At 37.9% G+C, this 20,201-nt stretch overlaps 1 protein-coding gene across 1 annotated transcript; it reads right to left on the bottom strand.

Moving 5' to 3' along the window:
• Window positions 1-4,113: 4,113 nt before the first annotated feature.
• grm1b (glutamate receptor, metabotropic 1b) lies at window positions 4,114-20,067 on the bottom strand. The gene is made up of 9 exons (XM_017476372.3): window positions 19,843-20,067; window positions 18,678-19,494; window positions 17,558-17,807; window positions 15,927-16,162; window positions 12,203-12,449; window positions 11,579-11,747; window positions 10,623-10,749; window positions 7,808-8,735; window positions 4,114-7,254 (listed from the first exon to the last, which is right to left on the bottom strand). Exons 2-9 carry the CDS (start codon window positions 19,378-19,380, stop codon window positions 6,414-6,416), a joined length of 3,501 nt encoding a protein of 1,166 aa, XP_017331861.1. The 5' UTR covers window positions 19,381-19,494; window positions 19,843-20,067; the 3' UTR covers window positions 4,114-6,413.
• Window positions 20,068-20,201: the final 134 nt, after the last annotated feature.

The following is a 20,201-nucleotide window of genomic DNA, read 5'->3' as shown; positions in this document are numbered from 1 at the left end:
AGACCCCCCCCCCCAAAATAAATAAATAAATAAATAAGAACTGGAATATTGCTAGTATTACACTGATAAAATCAAGTGCTTTGTCTTGTTCACTGTAAACCATTATCAAATTGTTTCAACCAGTATCATACCAGTGTTGTGGAATGAAAATGACAAACCAGGTGGCAGTGTTGCGCTTCAGACAGTAAAGAGACTCCCAGTGCAATAGACCTGTTACCTGTAGCACGTACCACAGCTAAATTTAACCAGACCTAGTTCAAATATGTGTACCCTTGATTACCTGAGTTTTCATGAGGACATTCTTGCATATAATGTTTAGGTCACTACAGGAATTTCTAAAGTGTTGCCTCTGTTCGTGGTGCATCGCTGTGGCACTAATGTATGAATAAAATGCAGTCGAATATAAATATGAAAAATGTATTATATAGCACCAAGACACAGGCAGTATATAAATATACTGACATAAAGTGGTTTATCAATAAATAAACATTACTGTAGTAAATAGTTATATAATATCACATATCATATTGCTTAAGACATTAATGCAAACAGCCCTGCTACTGACCTCTGAAACTGGGTCTCTCGTATCTAGGACATGGACTCTTATTTAGAGATGATGCTTCTCTCTGATGGTTTTTCTCCAAGCACAATATGCACTTACAACAAACACGTACACTGTTTATTATTACATTGAAATACCTCAATTATGACTCCATGTAATGTCCAGAACTTGACAAAAAAAAAGTAAATGTGATTGGAATACATATAATTGTGAGTGAAGTTGTTGTAGAGACACTGAATTTTTGGTATTTAGAACAGATCCCCAGACACACAGCAAGGACATGGGAAAGTAAAATTACGGCACAGTGTAGAACAGATGGGGGAGCAAAAATACCTTTAGTCAAATACACACATAGTCAGCAAAACACATGGTAAAGGTGTTGCTTTCATAGAAGGAATTCATGAGCATACATGCTCTGGACTGAGGAATTAATAAGCATATTAGAAGTGCTAAAAAAAAATTGGCTGGTCTCAAAAGTTAAACCCCTCAATAGGTGGAGATCTTTGTGTCACATTTGATTCATTGCTACTATTTCACTAACACCCAAACATCATCACAAATCCATATAAAGCCAAACAGCTTTTATCACCTTTGTAACATTGCACATTTGCCCTTTACTCATGCTCTTATTAGCTCCCATATTGATTTTTGCAGTTCTCTTTTCATTGGTCTCCTTGACAATATCCTCAGCAGACATCAGCTTCACATATACAGAGTAATCTGCACAAATTAACCTTATTCTTAATGAATTACATGGGTTACCTATCTTTTTCACTTTTTTTTTTTTTTTTTTTTTTTACCATTTTCACCATTTCTCCATCCTGAGTGTCCTTTTCATCTCTTCATGTCCTCATGCAGTGAATTGTCAGATATACCATGGGCTCCCATGTTTTGGAACTCTCTACTCCAGTGTCACTGTGATTGTACTTCTACTTATTCTTCCTCACAAGCCAATTACAGCCTTCCTTTTTCATGACTGTATATAAGTGTGTGTGCGTGTGTGTGTGTGTGTGTATATATATACATATATATATATATACACACACACACACACACACACACACACACACACACACAGTGTTATATATTTTATATATGTTAAATATGTTTGTCTTTTTTTACTCTGGACTTTGAGAGGATCTGTGAAAGACATTACAGAAAGATACCTTTTTAATTAGTATTCTATTATGATTTATAAGTTAAATAATGTATGATTATTTATCAGTCTGTACAGGATTTTGAGGATATTTTTTTTATTGTTGCAGCCAAAAATATTTGATTTTGCTGTGACTTTTTTCAAAATTTGCGATGCAATTTGCTGAGCTTTTTTCTGCTAATTTGCAGAAAACGTCTGTGGAGAAATTGGCAACTGCATGAAATTGTGTTGCACTGTCTTTCACAGTGATGTTTCATGGTAAATTTCACAGTGATGTTTGATGGTAAATAAGACCTTTCAGCTGTACTCATGTTCGACACACGTGAATCGAAGGAGGCTTTGGAATTTGTTGTAATTTTGCTCCTCTGAATATTGCAGACTTTGCTTGATATTTGCTTGATATGAATTCATTCTGTCATTAGAAAATTGTGAAATCCTGGAGGGACTGATTAATATGAATTAAAGACAATTTCCAAATTGACATAAAATTCTCGCTGTTTCACTTATTTACATTCCACATATCTGTTTCCTGTGTTCACATCTTTTTTTCTCTCTCTGTAACCTATATTCCTAGACATACTGAGCAAATCTAGTATCAGAGTCCCCAGATAATAAGAATAATGTGAAGTAAAGTGAATATATGGCAAATCTACTTAAAATATCTTTAAATTGTGGACTTCTTTCCAAAGCATTCATCTGATATCATCGTCCTATTTCATATTTCAGCTTATTATATTCGTTCTGAGTTTCTTGATGAAGACTTAATGGGTCAGAGAGAATAAATGGCAGGCTTGACTGTGCTTTTAATTCCCTTTTGGGTGATTTTGGATTCTAGTACTGCTCTTAGGGCTCACTGCTAACCTTCTTTTTACACCTATCCACACTTCCTAACAAATGGTATGCAGTTTTATGTCTGTGAAATGTGCCTGGTATGACACAATCCTACAAATCCTCAAATACTGAAATGAAGAGAGTTACAGTGCCGTAGCATTTTACACTGTTGGTCAGAACTGAAAAAAACAAAATAAAAATGAATCCTTACTCCAATGTAGTTCACTCCATATAGCACAGGTCTCTAGGGCCCGCAACAGTACACTGTAATTCCAAACACTTCAAGAAAACATCCTAGAACTGGGTCAAGCTGCTAGTTATTTCCACTTTATGTATGATTTAGTAGTGCATCTGGAATATCATCAACAGGTTCTTCATCCCCTGTTTATGACTGAGGAATATCTTATTCTTGCTTTGTGCGTACTCAGATAATAAAAGTTTTTTAGGCAGCAGCAGCATAGTAGGACATTACCAATAATCTCCTGCCTTGCAGATCTGTTAATTAGCATATGAGCTCCTGCCAGATTAACAAGGGAAATAAGATAAACCCCAGGGAGGTGTTTATTAGAAACTCAGCATGTTCCCAGTCCACGGCATCAGGGTTACATTAGCTGAATATTACTCATCATTTACTAAAGACTTTAACACACACACACACACACACACACACACACACACACACACACACACACACGCACACGCACACACACACACACACACACACACACACACACACACACAATGTGTGTTGGTGAGCTGAAAAGTTTGACAGGTTGATTTGATCCTGAACTTTACATAAAGAGATGCAATGAACAGCATTTAGGTAATTAAATAATCTCTTTTTCTACTTGACACACCAGCAGTAAACAAAATGTTAAGCACGCAATAACATTTCTTCCAAATTAGACACAATAGTTCTACCTCATGCACCTTTGTGTTCGAATAGAATCAGTAATTTCTCAAACTTTGAAATGCTCTTAAACCTCAACACAGTGCAAACATTCTATCAGAAATTTCAGCTCTACATCATATATATACTGTGTCAAAGAAAGCAGCCTTAACTGAGCTATATTTGATTACATATTGGTTTATGGAAGAAGAAGAAAACAACCACACCAGAATAATAAACAAACAAACAAACAAACAAATAAATAAATAGGTGTTTCTGGTTTGTCAGATTTATTTAACTTCAACCTCTGTGTCTTGTTTCGTTTACCAATCAGTCACACGCTTGGATGTTGGATGTGTAGGTAAGTCTTGGATATATGCGTTCCTAATAGCAAGTGATGCAGATGACTTCAGTGTACAAATACATCATTGTTGGATACAAAGTGGGACAATCCTGTAAAGAATAACATCTTCATGTATGTGCAGATTATACAACTTGTGTTTTTACAAATCTGTTGCAGGTGTAGCACTGCACAAGTAAAGCAGATCAAATAAAATAAAATGTACAAATGTTCTTACTGCACCATGTCGCTAATATAGCTGCACATAGCCAGGAGCATTTTCATATTTTAAGATGATAACTGTGTGAAAACTTGTGAATAAATAACAACAGCAACCATGAAAACATGTTTACAAAAACATATAGTATTTAATGTATTATAATTAATAAAACATGTTCTTACATGGGTTCAACTAAACAAATCTCAAATACACAGTCCTTATGTTACCTATTTAAGGAAATATATAAGCTTAATACATACCGTGTAACAGGAAGACAGATAACCTATACTACAAAGCTGGATTTATGGGTTAGTGAGCTAACTTTGAGGTAAACTTACAATAGACCTGAATTCAGATCATTACCTTAAACAGTAACATGCTAACCCTTAAATCCATCTTAATAGTACAGTAGGTCTTTCAGTACTGTTCTTTTTTTTTTTATATCTTAAAGATGCTGTAATCGATATTTAAACAAGAACTGTCTTTACATACTGATCGCTATCACTAAAATAGATGCACTGAAAAAGAAGTCTCTGTCCAGTGTGACTGTAGAGGCCAAAAAGAATGACGTTTAACCAAAATGTCCAGTTCCACCACAAAACGCTGCCAAAAATAAAGAGTGCAGCAGAAAAGGAAGCATTCAGTTAGCAATAGCACCAAGAAACCAGGAAAGAGGAGTCAATTTCCTTGTTGCGTTTCGGTGCTAGAGAAACCTGAGAGATTTGCAAGGCATGAAAATGGATGCTAAGCTGTGCTTTGATGCTTGCATGTCATTTACTTAGATGTAGCTTGTAGTACACTTTAAGGAAAAAATGAGTACTAAGTACATTTTACTTGTTGTTGGTTGGCAGCCTCAAAGGTACAGTTTACAAAAGCTTTAAAGCTTTCCCCTAAAAGCTTTAAATTTATGTACCTTAAAGCATTTTTAAAGGTGCACTATATCCATGTGTAGAGGTGAAATATACATATTAAGGTACAAAATATGTTCCCATGAGTGTACAACACTAGACACAAGGAAAGTTCCAATTTAGCACTATTGTACTACTGCATTTGCTAACTACTGGCATGAAATACCAACACTTCCTGGATCACTGTGCTACATCATGATACACCATCCTATTGTGTGTTTGCATCTATGCAGGGAGGTGTGGATGAAGGGTGTGGGTTTGTACATGACTGTGAGGTTGTATCTTTTACTGACAGGAGTTAGAATGATTGCAAACCTTAATTATAGCAGCTTTAAGTGTGAATTCTAGCTACTGTAAGTGTGGCAGGCTGAGAGTGAACAATAGCCTACTGCACTGATTCAGAAAATAATTTCCTATTATACACTAATAATAATCTTAAATACTTATCAAACATTTACCCAAATACTAGACAGTATTATTCGTTTATGTAACATTTTAACACAATGTTAATCATTAATCATATGACTTAAATGGTCAAAACGTATATAGAGTATACATTCTATACTGTAAGAAGTGCCAGACATGCAGCTAATGCTGAGCATCTATATAGATTTGATTCAAGCTACATTCTGGAGAAAATGCCGTCGGTGGCTCTGCTGAGCAGAAGTGCTTATGTTATGTATTGTATAATATAGTGACTATATGTAAAGCACATGATGTATTAAAAATACAAACAGATGCTGAACAGAATTGCACAGCAACCTATAAGAAAAAAAAACACTATTTAGAAAGCAATAAACTTGCAAAAAACAGAAGTCAGGCTTCAAATTGCAATGTTTGAAATTCACAGGATTTCTGTCTATAGTGAGGTTATGACCATTTAAGTCACGTTTTTGATCTAAAGTACCACATATGAATTTGTTCTACAATTATTCATGAAAAATAATTTAATAAATAACGTCTAACTTAATATGTACAGTTATTGTAAACACACAGCTCCCACATAAAAGTGTACATTAAAAATACAGCTATAAAAATACCTTGACAAATAACGACTTCACATTGACTTTGACACTGGCAGTTAAACATGATTCATTTTTGCTACATTTTAACAGGCATCTTATATATTTAAATTCTTTTTATATCGGTTTATACCTAGATTACCATCTATGTTTATTCTAAAATATTCAAGAAAGCGTATGCTGTCTTAAGAATATGATATGGTATAGTTTTACATCTCAACTTAGAAAAGTTCATTCCCATATTCTACATTCTAGCATTTGCCATTTCATGAGTAATGCTTAAACCATTATTTACTGCTACACCGGTATATATTAATGAGAGTCCTTTTACTAATTGGTTCAAATTAAACATGTAAGGTTAAATAGTGGAAAAATGTATTATCCTAATGAACTGATAATGAATTTATTGGCAGCTCGTGTCAGTTTCTCAAATGCTGAGAAAACAGATCATTTACAAGTATTTATGTTTCAAGTTTTTCGTTCATTCACAGGGTAGAGGAGCTTTGTTTGTAGTCTTTGAGAATGACGGATGCATATGTCACATTTGGTGGGGTGCAAAGGATGGACTCAGACACCGGAGAGTTGGGAATGGGGTTGCCTGAACCCGTCAAGTCCCGGAAAGGAGAGGGTGGCATTAGAGCCAGTGAGTCCTCCATTGCTAGTTTAATCTGCACCAGCTCCTCATCATCATGGATTTGTGCATTGTTGTACATGTAGCCATGCAGGAGGCCAAACTGCTCGTTCTCCACTTCCTCCTCCTCCTCCAACAGAGTATCTGGTTTCTTTGAGTAAGAGCTCAGCTGCATGGGATAAACCTGCTGTGTCTGCGGAATGAGGGGTCGGTATGGTGGCATCACTCCACTTACTGGTTCATGTAAACTAATAATGTCATCCAGATCAGGCATGCTGGAATTCAACTTAGCTGTCATGTCCTGAAAGTGGTCTGCAGTAACCTGCTGGGGGAGAACGCATTTCTGTGGCAAGTGTTGCTCCGGATTATAAAATTCCTGCTTTGTGTTCATTTCCTTCACAGGCTTGCTGGCAGGTGAATACCTGTGAGCAATCAGATGAGGGCTGGCCGGAGGATTATATCTGACTGGCTCACCCTCATCCTCCTCGGCTACATTGTACAGAGTCTTGGTGCTCAGGTCTGAGAATTCCAGGCCTGTGTCATGGTAGGTATTAGTTAGAGGTTTGATGACAGCTGTCTGATTGGAGCCGGCTTCCTGCCTCTTCACATGCACAGACAGTCTGTGCCACATGTGTTCTCCTTTCGGAGGCTGTCTTGAACCTGGTTCAGACCATGACACAGACTTGCCATTAGAACTATGAACAAAATAAAGACGGCAGTTATTTCACAGGAACCAAGAAAAGTGGACACAAGAACAACATTTCTGGTTCATGTAAAAATTACTGTCATTTTATTTGAGCAAATGTAATAATTATATATAGATATATATATATATATTAAAAAATAATTATAGTACGCTGTTTTAATACTGCATTTAAAAATATACGGTAATGATTATGCACAGTGTCTCTTTATGCACAGTCCTAGTTCAGCAATAATTAATTAATGTAAAACAAAAGCTGTTAAATCTGTAATTGATGACTTAGTGGTATATAGCAGCTCATATATGGAGCAGAGCCTCTGTCTACCCTGTTGCTGAGACGCCCCTGGGTGTGCATCTTTTAATTGCAGTCGACCTGCAAATCAGAGACGTCTAAGAAAGCTGTTAACTGAAGGCTGATCTGGAAATGGCATGACCTGAATGTCTGGAACGTAGCATGAATTAAAAGATCGGGCCCATGGGTACTGATACTCATGCAACAGGTTGGAAAGAGGCTAAGCTACTGCAGCTAAAGAGAGCAGACTTACTTATTTCCAGAGGCGTTCTTTTTGCGTTTTAGCATGTTGAGTAGGCTGTTGCTCCTGCAGGCGATTTTGCCATCACCTACATGCATGCGCACCACATCTGAAGTGGTAAAGGCGCTACGCACGTTTCTCTCTGGCTTGGCAATGATGATGTACATCTTTGGGGTGAACATGCAACCCAAGGCCACAGTCACGCTTAGGCTCACGGAGAATGATGTGGTGATGATTTTGTAGTTGGAGCCAAAGTAGATGGGCACAAAAGCAAGCCAGATGATGCATGTGGTATACATGGTGAAGGCGATGTACTTGGCCTCATTGAAGTTGGCTGGCACATTGCGGGTTTTGAAAGCATAGTAGGTGCAGCTGAGAATAAGAAGACCGTTGTAGCCGAGCGGCGCGACCATGCCCATGTTGCTGGTATTACAGATGAGATAGACTTCCCTGATGCTCGGATAGAACTTGATGGGTGACGGGGGCTCCAGAATGATCAGCGTGACCTCCAGCATGAGCTGTAAACTGATCAGGATGAATGCGATGACCACCTGAGCACAGGCACTCATGAAGCGCGGTTTGCGTGTACAGATCTTCTTCTTGCTGCCAGCCAGGATGCGGGCGATGCGGTTGGTCTTAGTGACCAGAGCCGAATAGCACATGGAGGCTGAGAGGCCCACCAAGAGGCGTTGTAGATAGCAGGAGGCCACTGTGGGCTTGGCTATGAGTGTGAAGGGGCAGATATAACCCAGGAAGATGCCAGTTAGGATGATATAGCAGAGTTCTCGACTTGAGGATTTGACCACAGGTGTGTCTCTGTACAGAATGAAGACAAAAGTGACGAAACTGGTCACTAGGATGCCCAGACAAGAGAAGACCACTGCAACGATGGACTCGGCATGACTCCACTTCAAATAATGGAGGGGAAGCGGCTCACAGCCTGTAAAGACAAAGATAAATAAATATAGATAGATAGATAAAGCATAGATAGATAAAAATACAGCAACTTTTACACTTGTGTCCCAGAAAGTACTAACGAAAGTTAGTAGGTCTTTGACTATAATAAGAACACTGCAGTACAAGTCTTTCACAAGTACTCCTCGCTACAGAACCAAAAGTGCAGGGGGTGGAGCCAGACTTGATCCAGTTCCTCCTACCTGGGTGGAGTCATACCAAATGCCCAGGGGGTAGAGACAACTCAGTGTGTTGAATGTTGGACAAATGTGTTTGTTGTTCCATGTTATACAGCATCTCTATGCTGGGTTAGTGTTAGGGGTTAGGATTAGTGTTAGGGGTTAGGGTTTAGTGTTAGGGGTTAGGGTTAATGTTAGAGGTTAGGGTTTGAGTGTTAGGGGTTCGGGTTAGTGTTAGCGGTTAGGGTTTAGTGTTAGGCTTATAGGATTTGGCTCAGGCCCAGGTCAACCTCCTGGACTTTTGGTCCTTTGGCTCTGTCATGGCTAAATTTCTTTACTGATGTTTTTACTGATAATCTTTTCAAGAGACACACACACTTACTTAAATATCTCAAAACAGACAATCTTGAATAAGCATGGCAATATAGTATTACAAGGGAATATCACTGAAATGGCAAAAGCAGTGGTGTTGGAATGGCCATATTAGCCATCTGAGTGTGGCCAGCTCTCCAATGCACCAAGTGCTAAAGTAGGTTTCCAGTTCAACTAAAAATAAACAGACTCTCCACTCAGGGACTGCCTGTAAGACAGAGGCAAGCCAAAAGAAGGGAGAAGAGACTGCGGCAAGGGCGAGAATACAATACAGCATCCACGAGCCATACCAGAGGTACTAAATCTTTCTATCCAACATTTATCCTTCTCACAGCACTTCATGTTCAAATTAAAAATAAAATAAACCAACCAACAATTTTCTCATTACACTAAATCATAGAGTTTATTTGCCCCAAATAGGTCATTGAGCCAAACCTAGTCTCATCTGCATATTAAATATAGATATATGATTATATAATAATTTTTTTTATGTGCAGAAATTCAGCAATAGAGAAAATATTCTAGACTAATATGCACCTAAATAGATAGAACAATATGGAAAAGTATTGCTTTGACATTGAGCATAACCGAAGACCTTTGAAAACAGGCCAAAGAAGTAGGGAGTGAAGTAGGTCTGTCACAAGTACACTAAGAGAGCGATTTGTAAAAATGATAAATGGTCTTCAAGTGTCACGGGAAACCTTTTGAAAATAGGACAAAGCAGGCTTCCTAACAGCCAAAACATAATAGAAGTCTTTAGTCCAAATAGCATACAAAGACAGAAACCTAAACATTTATGGTATTTGGAAGACGCCCTTGTCCAGAGCGACTTATGTGCATCTCATATATGCATTATAACAGCTGAGGGTTAAGGGCACTTTTAACAGTGGACATTGCCACAAAGCAGCTTTACCGAAATATATAAACTCTGGATATAAATTTTAAATTAATAAATTTGTCCCTAATGAGCAAGCCAGAGGTGATGATGGCAAGGAAATCTACTTGAGACGACCTGAGGACGAAACCTTTAGAGGAGCCTCAACCTCATCCTCCAAAATGTCTGTAACTATCCTTTATACTTGTCTGATAAAAAATACATAATAAAAATCCCAATTGCTCCAAACTTTATCAAATATAAATGATGTGCAGATTTAATCCTGGGTGTCTATTACTGTCTTTATGTACTACAAAATTCATAGATCCACATGGGTTATATAATCTTCCGCATTTATTCAAGACCATAGCCGATACTGTATAGAATAAGTTCATAGAATAAGAAGCCATTCTCTGTGTGTTAGAGATATGCAGATGTGTTACTCTACCTTGCAGCTCTTTATCAGGCCACCAGCCCAGCTCACATGCCTTGCAGGTGAACTCATCTTGTACGTATTCATTATCTTTACAGGCAGTGCAGATCCAGCAGCAGCTCACCTCCCCCTTCCGAATTACCTGGAGGGACACACAGCATGTAGCAGCAGGCACCAGCAGAAAATTGCTCTGATAGTGTGGATATCCTGGCACATGATTTACATTGAACACATATTCCTCATGGTTCTTTTTTTTATCTTTTTTTAAAGAAAAAAAAATTAAGCATTCTACATCTTTGTAAGTTGAAGTTGTTCAAGCTAATTATAAATAAAGCTGTTATATCTCAAGGTTTGTCACTGATGTTAGTTCTGTTGCTTTTTACTAATTGCCAACTACATAGCAAGTTGTGCTGTACAGTAGTGATGTGTCGTTCATGAACGATTCGTTCATTTTGAACGAATCTTTAATATGACTCCGGAACAACGAGTTGTCTCAGAGAGTGATTCGTTCATTTTTGACCGCGCATGTGTTGCAACATCCCCATAGGTTCTGTACAAGAAACAGAAATGATTAGTTTCTGTCTCGAGTCTTCGGGTTTGAGTTGTTTGTTCTTCTGGTGGCCGCCGTATTGGCAATACACCATGCAATACCGGAAGCAAAAATAATTAGTTCACCTCTCGAGACTTCAGCTCCGAGTCATTTGTTCATCACGTCACAGTCCCACTGCATTCAGCCTATAGGGCAGTCACGGGATGAACGAATGATGAAGATTCAAAAATCCAAGTCAGTTAAATGATCCGAACTTCTCATCACTACTCTACAGGGTCTTCCCAGGTACCAATTTACAAACCCCAAACCTTACCATTACTATGCTCCTCTCCATACACTCTATATAAACATTAGATAATACTTATTTTCTCATTTTAACAGAAAAAGACTTAGTGGACCTTATAATAAATGCCAGACTCACCTTGATCTCCCCTTTAGAGCAGGGCTCACTGCAGACTGAACGGACCATCTCACTCCGGTTCATCTGGATCATATAATCATCAATGCTCAGGATGCCCTCATGCCATGAGCCCACGTTTATGTAGTCATACACACCAGGCTCCACATACTGCAGATTCATTATGTCATACCTGAGAAAGCAGAAAATGTGCCATATGTATTTCTAAAGAAAAGGCTCACAATGTACTTCACAGGCAACAAGAAGCTAAAGGGGTACACATTTTTACATCATGCCATTGCCAACATAACCAGTACATAACCAGGACATATGACCATATAGTACAGTATATAGCATTTCTACTTAATGTATTGGCAGGGGTTAAACTGGGATTAAAGACATAGAGGATGACAATAATGTGGCAAAAGATCTGTTTAATTTGCATGTTCCCTCAAGGAGATCTTCTCCCTAATTTCTCCATCTGTGGATTAATAAAGTATCATCTTATCTTATCTTATCTTATCTTATCTTATCTTATCTTATCTTATCTTACATCATCATTATTATTATCATCCTTATGCCATGCTTTGGCAAATTTGATATATTTAACCTCTGTTTATTTTATGTTTATAGTTCTATAGGACTGACCTGCCTGGTGAATCCCCGTTTTCATCAAACCGTACATCCTCACCAGACACTCCAGTGAAGGAGGTCCTGAGCAGAAACTCCAGCAGTTTGCTGCCATCAATGGGGTCCATGGCCTCACAAAGACCCACATAGCCAGGGCACAGGTCCTCATGCATGTCGTGGAGGCCATGAGCCATGGCATAGATGGCATTGATGACGAACCCCATCTTACTGTCTTGTACATAGTTCTCCTCTAGACTCTCATAACCTGCCAATACAGTCAAGCCAGACATGGAGAATGTTATAATTTCTAGTACATTTTCAGTGTTCATACTTTGGTTTTTCAGTTGATATTTGAGCTCAGGGCAAGACAGACAATTGCACCAAACATCTGAAAGGTTATTTGCTTTGCATACATAAACCAGTGCATAAAAGCATCTACATAGCAAAACAATTCAGCAAATGGCAAATCACACTACAGTTCAGTGCAGAGTAAAGGGATTGATAGGGTGTCCAAAGACCTAGACTTTTCCCCAAAACTACATGCAACAGGTCACAATGTTCTCCCCTAATTGTTGGAATATTAATAAAAAAGACAGGGAGCATTAAAAAAAAGTGCCAGAAACATACCACAAAGACACTATCCATTTCTGCACTCTCATTCAGTGTTTAATTAGTAATGGACGGTATTATTATTAATTAAGCAAAGAGATTAATAATTTACTCTTGTTCTCATTTCTCCTATCTTCTGTCGGCCACACAAATGGGAATATCTCTATTACACAATTGATCTAAAATTCCTGAAATATCAAATCAAAGAAGCCAAGAAAGGTCAAAGGACACCATATCAGCATACAGTTTTATGATCTTTACCAAGCCAGCAAGAAGCAGTATCGGGCATTATTGTTGATGATTTGGCAGATAAAGAGAAATTATATTAAGAAAAGTAGGCTCTTTTTATGATGTGAATTTCACTTTACACATTTCACTTTTACCCTGCGTTGATGTTTAAATGAAGCACTGAGCAACTGATTAAACCCAGACATGTTTTGTTAAAACCAATGCCTTTATATTGAGTGAAAACACCTTAAAATTAAATCATTGATTTGATAAACGTTGGTAGTATCATAACAGTAACAAAGATTAATACACATATTGTTAACACTTATCAGATGCTGTCTTTGTGTTATAATGATGTTTTAGGGGTCTGTGATATTCTCTTGATTTCATATGTATGGTTTGGATTATTTTCTGATTTTCAGTATGAAATATTTCACTTTCTTTAATGGCATGGAAGAATATATTACTAGGAAACTTAAAACTGAAAAGGTACTTTTAACTTAAAACTGTTTGAGGTACTTTAGGATTACATCCTATTTGTTCTTCTTAATGTGCTATTATTACATTTATTTTGTTGTGTCTATCAGCTATGTCAGACAAATGTGACACTCATCTGTATACAATATTTTATTGTGAAAACAATGGATATGTATTTAACACCTTTCTTTCACTCTCTTCCTATTTCACTGTATGTTCACAGCAGTGTCAGGCTCCTCAGAGTGTAAAAGGCTGCTGGTGTTTGTCTTTTGTGGGTTAGTAATGAAACCTTCTGTGTGAATATAAATTGCCGTTTGGCCGTGACTGAACTCTAAGCAAACAGAACTGTTATATTAGACATTAACTTTCTTGTTTACGGAAATGCAGAGAAAATATCCTTATGCTATTATTGTTCTGTAAATATATGATACTGTGCCATGATACTCATTCTGCATGGGGATGTAATGTATACAGTCATGTGAAAAAATAAGTACCCTAGTGTTCTTATTAAACAGCAAAGGCTTTTTCCTGGGATGCCTCCCATGCAAGTCAAATTTGTGCAATCTCTTTCTGATTGTAGAAGCATGCACTTGGGCACCAACGGTTGCAAGACTTACTAGGAGATACTGTGATGAAATTTTGGGGTTCTTGGAAACTTTTTTTTGCCTCAGACTATCTGCTATTGGGCTGAATTTGCTGGGACAGCCAGCCCCGGACAAATTGGCAATCGTTTGAAATCTGTGCCGGTTGTAGATGATTTTCTTTACAGTGGAATGATGTATTTCAAATAATTTGGAGATCTTTTTAAATCCCTTGCCAGACTTATAGTCATCCTCAACCATTTTTCTGAAGGCTTAATAGAACTCTTTTGATCGTGGCATGATGACACCACACACCTCAATAACAAAGGGAACACCAGACACTAGATATGAGAGGTGTTTAAAGAAGACCGGTTCCACCTACACTCCCTAAGCAGGTTCTAAACACTGTAGAGGTGTATTTATGTTTCCCATGTAACTGATCTGTTTTTATTTTTGTTCATTTAAATTGTGAAAATTACTACAAATTGTGCATTTTATGTCTCATTTGATAGAGTGTATCACCTTTATTAATAGGCACTGCTGCAAAGAGGATCAAATGGTTGCTGTCCAAATATGTCCAAAAAAACAACAATTCCCATGGGGTGTACTTATTTTTTCACACGATTGTATTTCTCTGACACTAAAGTGCAAAAACAATTTTTGGCATATTTCCCACAGTATCATATCAACAGACATTTGTAGATCATTCGTTTTACGGAAAAAAAATTGTTTAATACGAATTGTAAAAGCATTCAATGATTCAGCAGGACATAAACAATCAAAAGTGCATGGTGGCCCAAACAGTGTCCCTCACTGGAACATGCAGCAAAGCCAGTTGGCATGGCATAAATAAAGTGAACGTTATTGGGATCTAAATCATATACACACAGTGCCCACAATTTATTAGTGCAGTCTGCAAAACATCCCAATAACTTTATATATGTTAGAGGTCTACCGATACACATGACTTCTTCTATGTTGTGCTGTGTTATTAGTACTATGATGATCAGCACCAACAATTAACAGTAATGACAGGCACATACTTGCACACCATAATGAGCACAATGATAGAATGATTTAAAGATACAGTAGATGATTGTGATATCAGTTGACCTCTATCTATATTGCTCAAGTACACTGCTTCTTAGCTCCATTCAGAAGTATTTACTTACCATCTCGTAGCTCTAGATAGAAAAATAGTAGAACAGCAGACTATGACTATTCCTCTGTGTAAACATTTGTAAAGGTATTTGTTACTCTGCCTTTAGTTCCTATTCAGTTTTTAGGGAAGTGTATGGCATAGGTGACTTCACTTTGATATGATGATGCTGACAAGAATATGAGAGAATAAAAACAATGATATGAGTACACAAAGTGATGCAAAATAAACATATAAGGAGGGAATTGATAAAAACTGAGGGATAATACTTTCATGCCTCTCTCTCTCTCTCTCTCTCTCTCTCTCTCTCTATTTATATATATAAATATATATCTTAAATATAACTCAGTCTTAACTCAGCTTAATTTCAGCATTCAGCAACTTTCATATCGGAACATAAATATATTACAGCTTTGCAGATGGTAAAAAAAATTCTTTTAAAAACATGCTTGTTGAGCATTGTTGGCTAAACCAAACAACAACAAAAACAATTTACCTAGTTCACCTTTTCAGCCAGCAGAGAAAATATGTGTAAATAAAAAAAGACAAAAAAGAAGAACTTGTAATAAAAGCATTCATTAAAAAGGACAGACCTTAAATACCGACTCTATTAGTAGTATTAATAGCATTAACCCTCTGTCCTTTTCACTATTAGACACATATTGTGACATTCATGAAATGGTCTCACCTGAGCAGTTCTTCCTGTAGTTTTTGTTCTCCTGTGGGTGCCCTGGGATGCGACATTGGAAACGGTGTTGCCAGAACTCGGCAAACCATGGGTTCCTGGTGTTCGTATTGAGGCGCAGCTTCAAGTAGTAACTATCAAAGGATGTGACCTCCTCGCTCTGGAGTTTCATGGTGATGCCACCAACAGCTTCCTGCTCATAGCCCTCCACCACCTCATCTCTGTCCGCCCAGCCATCACTAAGGAAAGCAGATCACACAGAGTGTAATAGGTCTTGGCTAACTTTGCAGAGTCTCATTTCAGCAAACACACACCCTTGAGTGAACTGACCTAGTTTAACAATAGCTTAAGAAAAAAGTCACCACAGACACTTATCCCTTCCTTTGATGACATGGAATTTTAGCCGAGGAATGCTTGCTGCTTGTTAAGAGGATAAAATTAATTACTGTATGGAATAATTCAACTTCCGTCTGTATTCTTAAAAGGCCAGAATTAATCTAAACTGAGTAATGGTTTATGATAATATATTGGTTATATGTATATAATCATAGATGGCTAGAACAGCAGAAGAAGAATCCTTTTTATGCATATTATTATTATTATTATTATTATTATTATTATTATTATTATTATTATTTTAATAAAATAAAAAATATTGACATCCCCTTTCTACCAAAGTGAATTTAACAGAATAGAAGGCAGAAAGTGCCTTTAATTTTTATTTATTTATTTATTTTTTTGTAAAATAGTTTAAATAGATTGATCTTGATTATTTAATTTAGTCCAGGCTTTGATACTAACTAAACTCTCCTGCAGTAGTTCTATGGCATTATTAAAATTAATGCAAGGCTTTTTTTTTCTATCAAGAAATGTTGCTAGTGTTCCTTCTCTTTCCAGATTCAGCCGGTTTCATGAGGAGGTTCATTTTATTTAATGTCTGCTAAAAGGCTTTTTATTCAATGTGTCTCTCACTGAAAAATTATGAACAGACTTGTGGACTCCATTTACTATACAGAGCTATAAATGAGCATTTCACAGTGATTATAAATCAAAAGGTCATAAATCCATTCAGTATGTTAATCATTTTGTTTTTGCTTGTGAAGAAGGTGTAATTCTGTGGCTACTCAGTGCCACCAAAGCCATCTGTCTCCCAGCATCCTCTCTGTAATGGGTGCCAAGAATGGCCTATTCTTAGGCGCCTGTTCACAATATACAGGAAACAATTTACTTCTAGCCAATGGTTTGTGTTGTGGCACATTTTTTTACTTGCAATAAAATGTGTTCAAAAAAGACATACAGACCCTTCTGGACACTGAAGGAGGAAATTAAAGGTTTTGTAAATCTAATATAATCTTTTGAACACTTTTGAGCATTATCATTAAAAACAGAAGCAATTCAAAATTGGTTTGCAAAGAAAAATTCTGTGTTGTTACTACCTCAGACTGCATAAGCTAATGCAATGCTTTGAATTAGCCTCTTTCAAAACACTCTCCTTGACCCAGAATAGAACCGCCTTAACCAATTGATGTTCTCTTTTAAACTCCGCAGAGACTTCACTCTGGCAGCATGAATCTTTAAGAAAAAGCGAGTACTTTCAGTAATTTATAACTCATGTGAATTAAAATGTCAGTCACCTTCCAATAAGGAGGAATTCTCCAGCCACCCCTAAGCGCCTCATGGCCATAAGGAGGCCACGCACTGTCATCCCCTCACAGAAACACACCACCACTCGGGCTTTGGGCAGCCTCTCCCTCAGCTTCCTCAGTAGCCTGTCAAAGTGTTTCTCACCAGCATTGCTGTAGATCTTGTCAGAGTGGGCAATACATAAACCCTCCTGAGATGCCAGCTCCTTAAAGGCCTCCATCCCACTCTCGCCATAGTTTCCTATGAGAAGAGAAAAAATCACAGTAACATCATAGGCTCTAAAATTAGCACTTCTAATGGGCACGATAGCTCATAGTGTATTAAGTATTCCTGCGGAGACCTGCAGTGTATCACTGAGCATCAACTGCATCAACTAATGATGAAAATGGCATCATTTTTATGAAGAACGCAAAATAAATGATAAAAACTTACATGCTATAACTTTGCCTCTAAAATCTGCAGCAGCTCTCCCAAACCTTATTAGTTCTCATACAGTGGGATTCATCAAATTCTCTCTAATACAATCAGAGTTTTTGAAGCTCATCAAAATATGTTTAAAAAGTCATTTTGGTTGAGTTTAAAAATATTTTTAACAAGATTAAAAATATTTTGCATAGCATTGGAATTGTGAGGAAGGGTCTGATGAGAGAGTGGTTATTTTTAAATGACCTCGTAAATGTAGATATTTAAGAAAAGACCCCTCTCTGGGCACTTTTGACAGGCTGATACATTGCCTGCCAAATTGCCCGTGTTGCTATGTAGGGCACTTTTGAAATGACAAGCACAAAGTGCCTCGAATTCCCTCACTAAAAAGTTAATCCCAGTGAAGTAAAATCCAAATATGAATATTGTTTCTTAATGGTTAGTTCACATGAACAACTTACAACCAACTCTTTAAAGTGGTCTTCCAAAAAAAATCTGCATGCAGTAGTACCTGGGGCTTTGGCAGTGATTCAAATGGCAAGGGGACATCAATTTTACAGAAATTAAGTCAAATATATTAGTGAATTTATAAAACAAATTATCAAGAGTATTGCTGTGGAGACTTTTTATTTTATGGATGGGTACATGGCTGGGTTAAAGATACTAAGTACAGAGCTTCTAACTCACCTTCAGTGTGAACAGCTGACACGTACGTCCAGTTATACCGTTTAACAATGTCCAAAAGGGCCCTGGCTTGAAGAGTGTCAGTGGGCACAACCCTGAGGAAGTACTTAAAGAGGGTTTTATCACTCAGATCAGTACTAGTGGCTGAGTAGGCAATTTGGGGGATGTTGAACAGCTGCAGCAGGTTTTGAACTTGAATGGCCACTGAGCTTGATCCAGGTCCAATCACACCTACAATGGGCTTCTTCGTGGCAAGTGGCTGACTGAATGGAGTCCCATCAAGGCACCACTTTGAGCCATCCCCATCCTCACGCAGTGAAATAAGGGAGTCTCTTATAAATTCAATGCTCTGCTCCAATGCCACTGACGAGTGCCAGCATGAGTCCCTGATCTCGCAGCCCAAAGTAATGTTGGGCAGAAGGTTTGGGTCAGCATTAATTCTGTCCAGAGTGTGAAACATAGCTTCCACTCGCTGAATGCCATACTGCTCTCTGACCTCACCACATGTTCTCTCAGCCACGTTCTCAGCCGATGGCTGGTGGTGGACAGAAAACAAGGCACCAATGATGATATCGCCGTCCATTCTGGCCACTGAGCGGGTCACAGCCCTGGGAACCAGCGACCGCTCATATATATTACTGGCCGTCACACAAAGCAAAAGAAGAGACAGAAATAATACGCAATTCATTCTCATCATACTCCACATGGTCCAAAATGGTTTACTTGCTGAATCATATCTGTAGCAGAGACTGTTGGAGTGAAGAAGCGACCTGGGAAAACGGTGTGCCCATGTATGCTGTATCAGTGATCATCAGACATCCTGCAAAGAGAAGTGAACACTGTCATACAGGTGCAGCCTATAATAAACTTTACGCAGCCTGGAAAAGCGCCTGGTGAGTAAGTCAGCACCATGGACAGCATTCGGTCTCAATCACTGCATCCCGCATCTCCTCACACGAACCGAACCGGATCATTTTAGTACCGTTATATACTCGTAGACGAAGGATTACACTTCTTCTAACGTTTTTACTATTGTTTGTAATGGAAAACTGAAAACTGCTATCTGCGCAAGTAAACAACTTCAAACACAGTCCTGTCATACGGCTCATCTGCATGATTATATCTAATATCTACTCAGTGTGCGTTGCATCTGATGATGAAGCTTTACCTGAAATCCGAGAGAAAGCCATTTCCTCTTCCGCTCTGAAGCATTCAGTGTCATTCCAAACTGCAGTTCACTTTCCACTGAGCGACCGCTTTCTTTCCTTCACACCTAAAGCGCGCGCGGATGCCCCCTCCTTCATCTAATAACTGCATCCAAAAGCGGGTCACATCAACCGCAGACTCCATGCGCTCTCCAATCCTGTTAGGATCCGTTCCTCAGAAGCACGTTTCATTTTAATTATACATCTATAACAAATACTTATGCTTTCATTTTCACTCATTACTTCATTTTCTTAGCTGATCTATATCTTGCACTAATGCAAATAACAAGGCTATGTATAATAAATAAAGAAAATAAATAAT

The sequence above is a fragment of the Ictalurus punctatus genome, chromosome 9, assembly GCF_001660625.3.
Source record: "Ictalurus punctatus breed USDA103 chromosome 9, Coco_2.0, whole genome shotgun sequence".
Classification (NCBI taxonomy): Eukaryota; Metazoa; Chordata; class Actinopteri; order Siluriformes; family Ictaluridae; genus Ictalurus; species Ictalurus punctatus.
The sequence above is the reverse complement of the archived record's forward strand: the minus strand, read 5'-3'. Positions and strand labels throughout refer to the sequence as shown.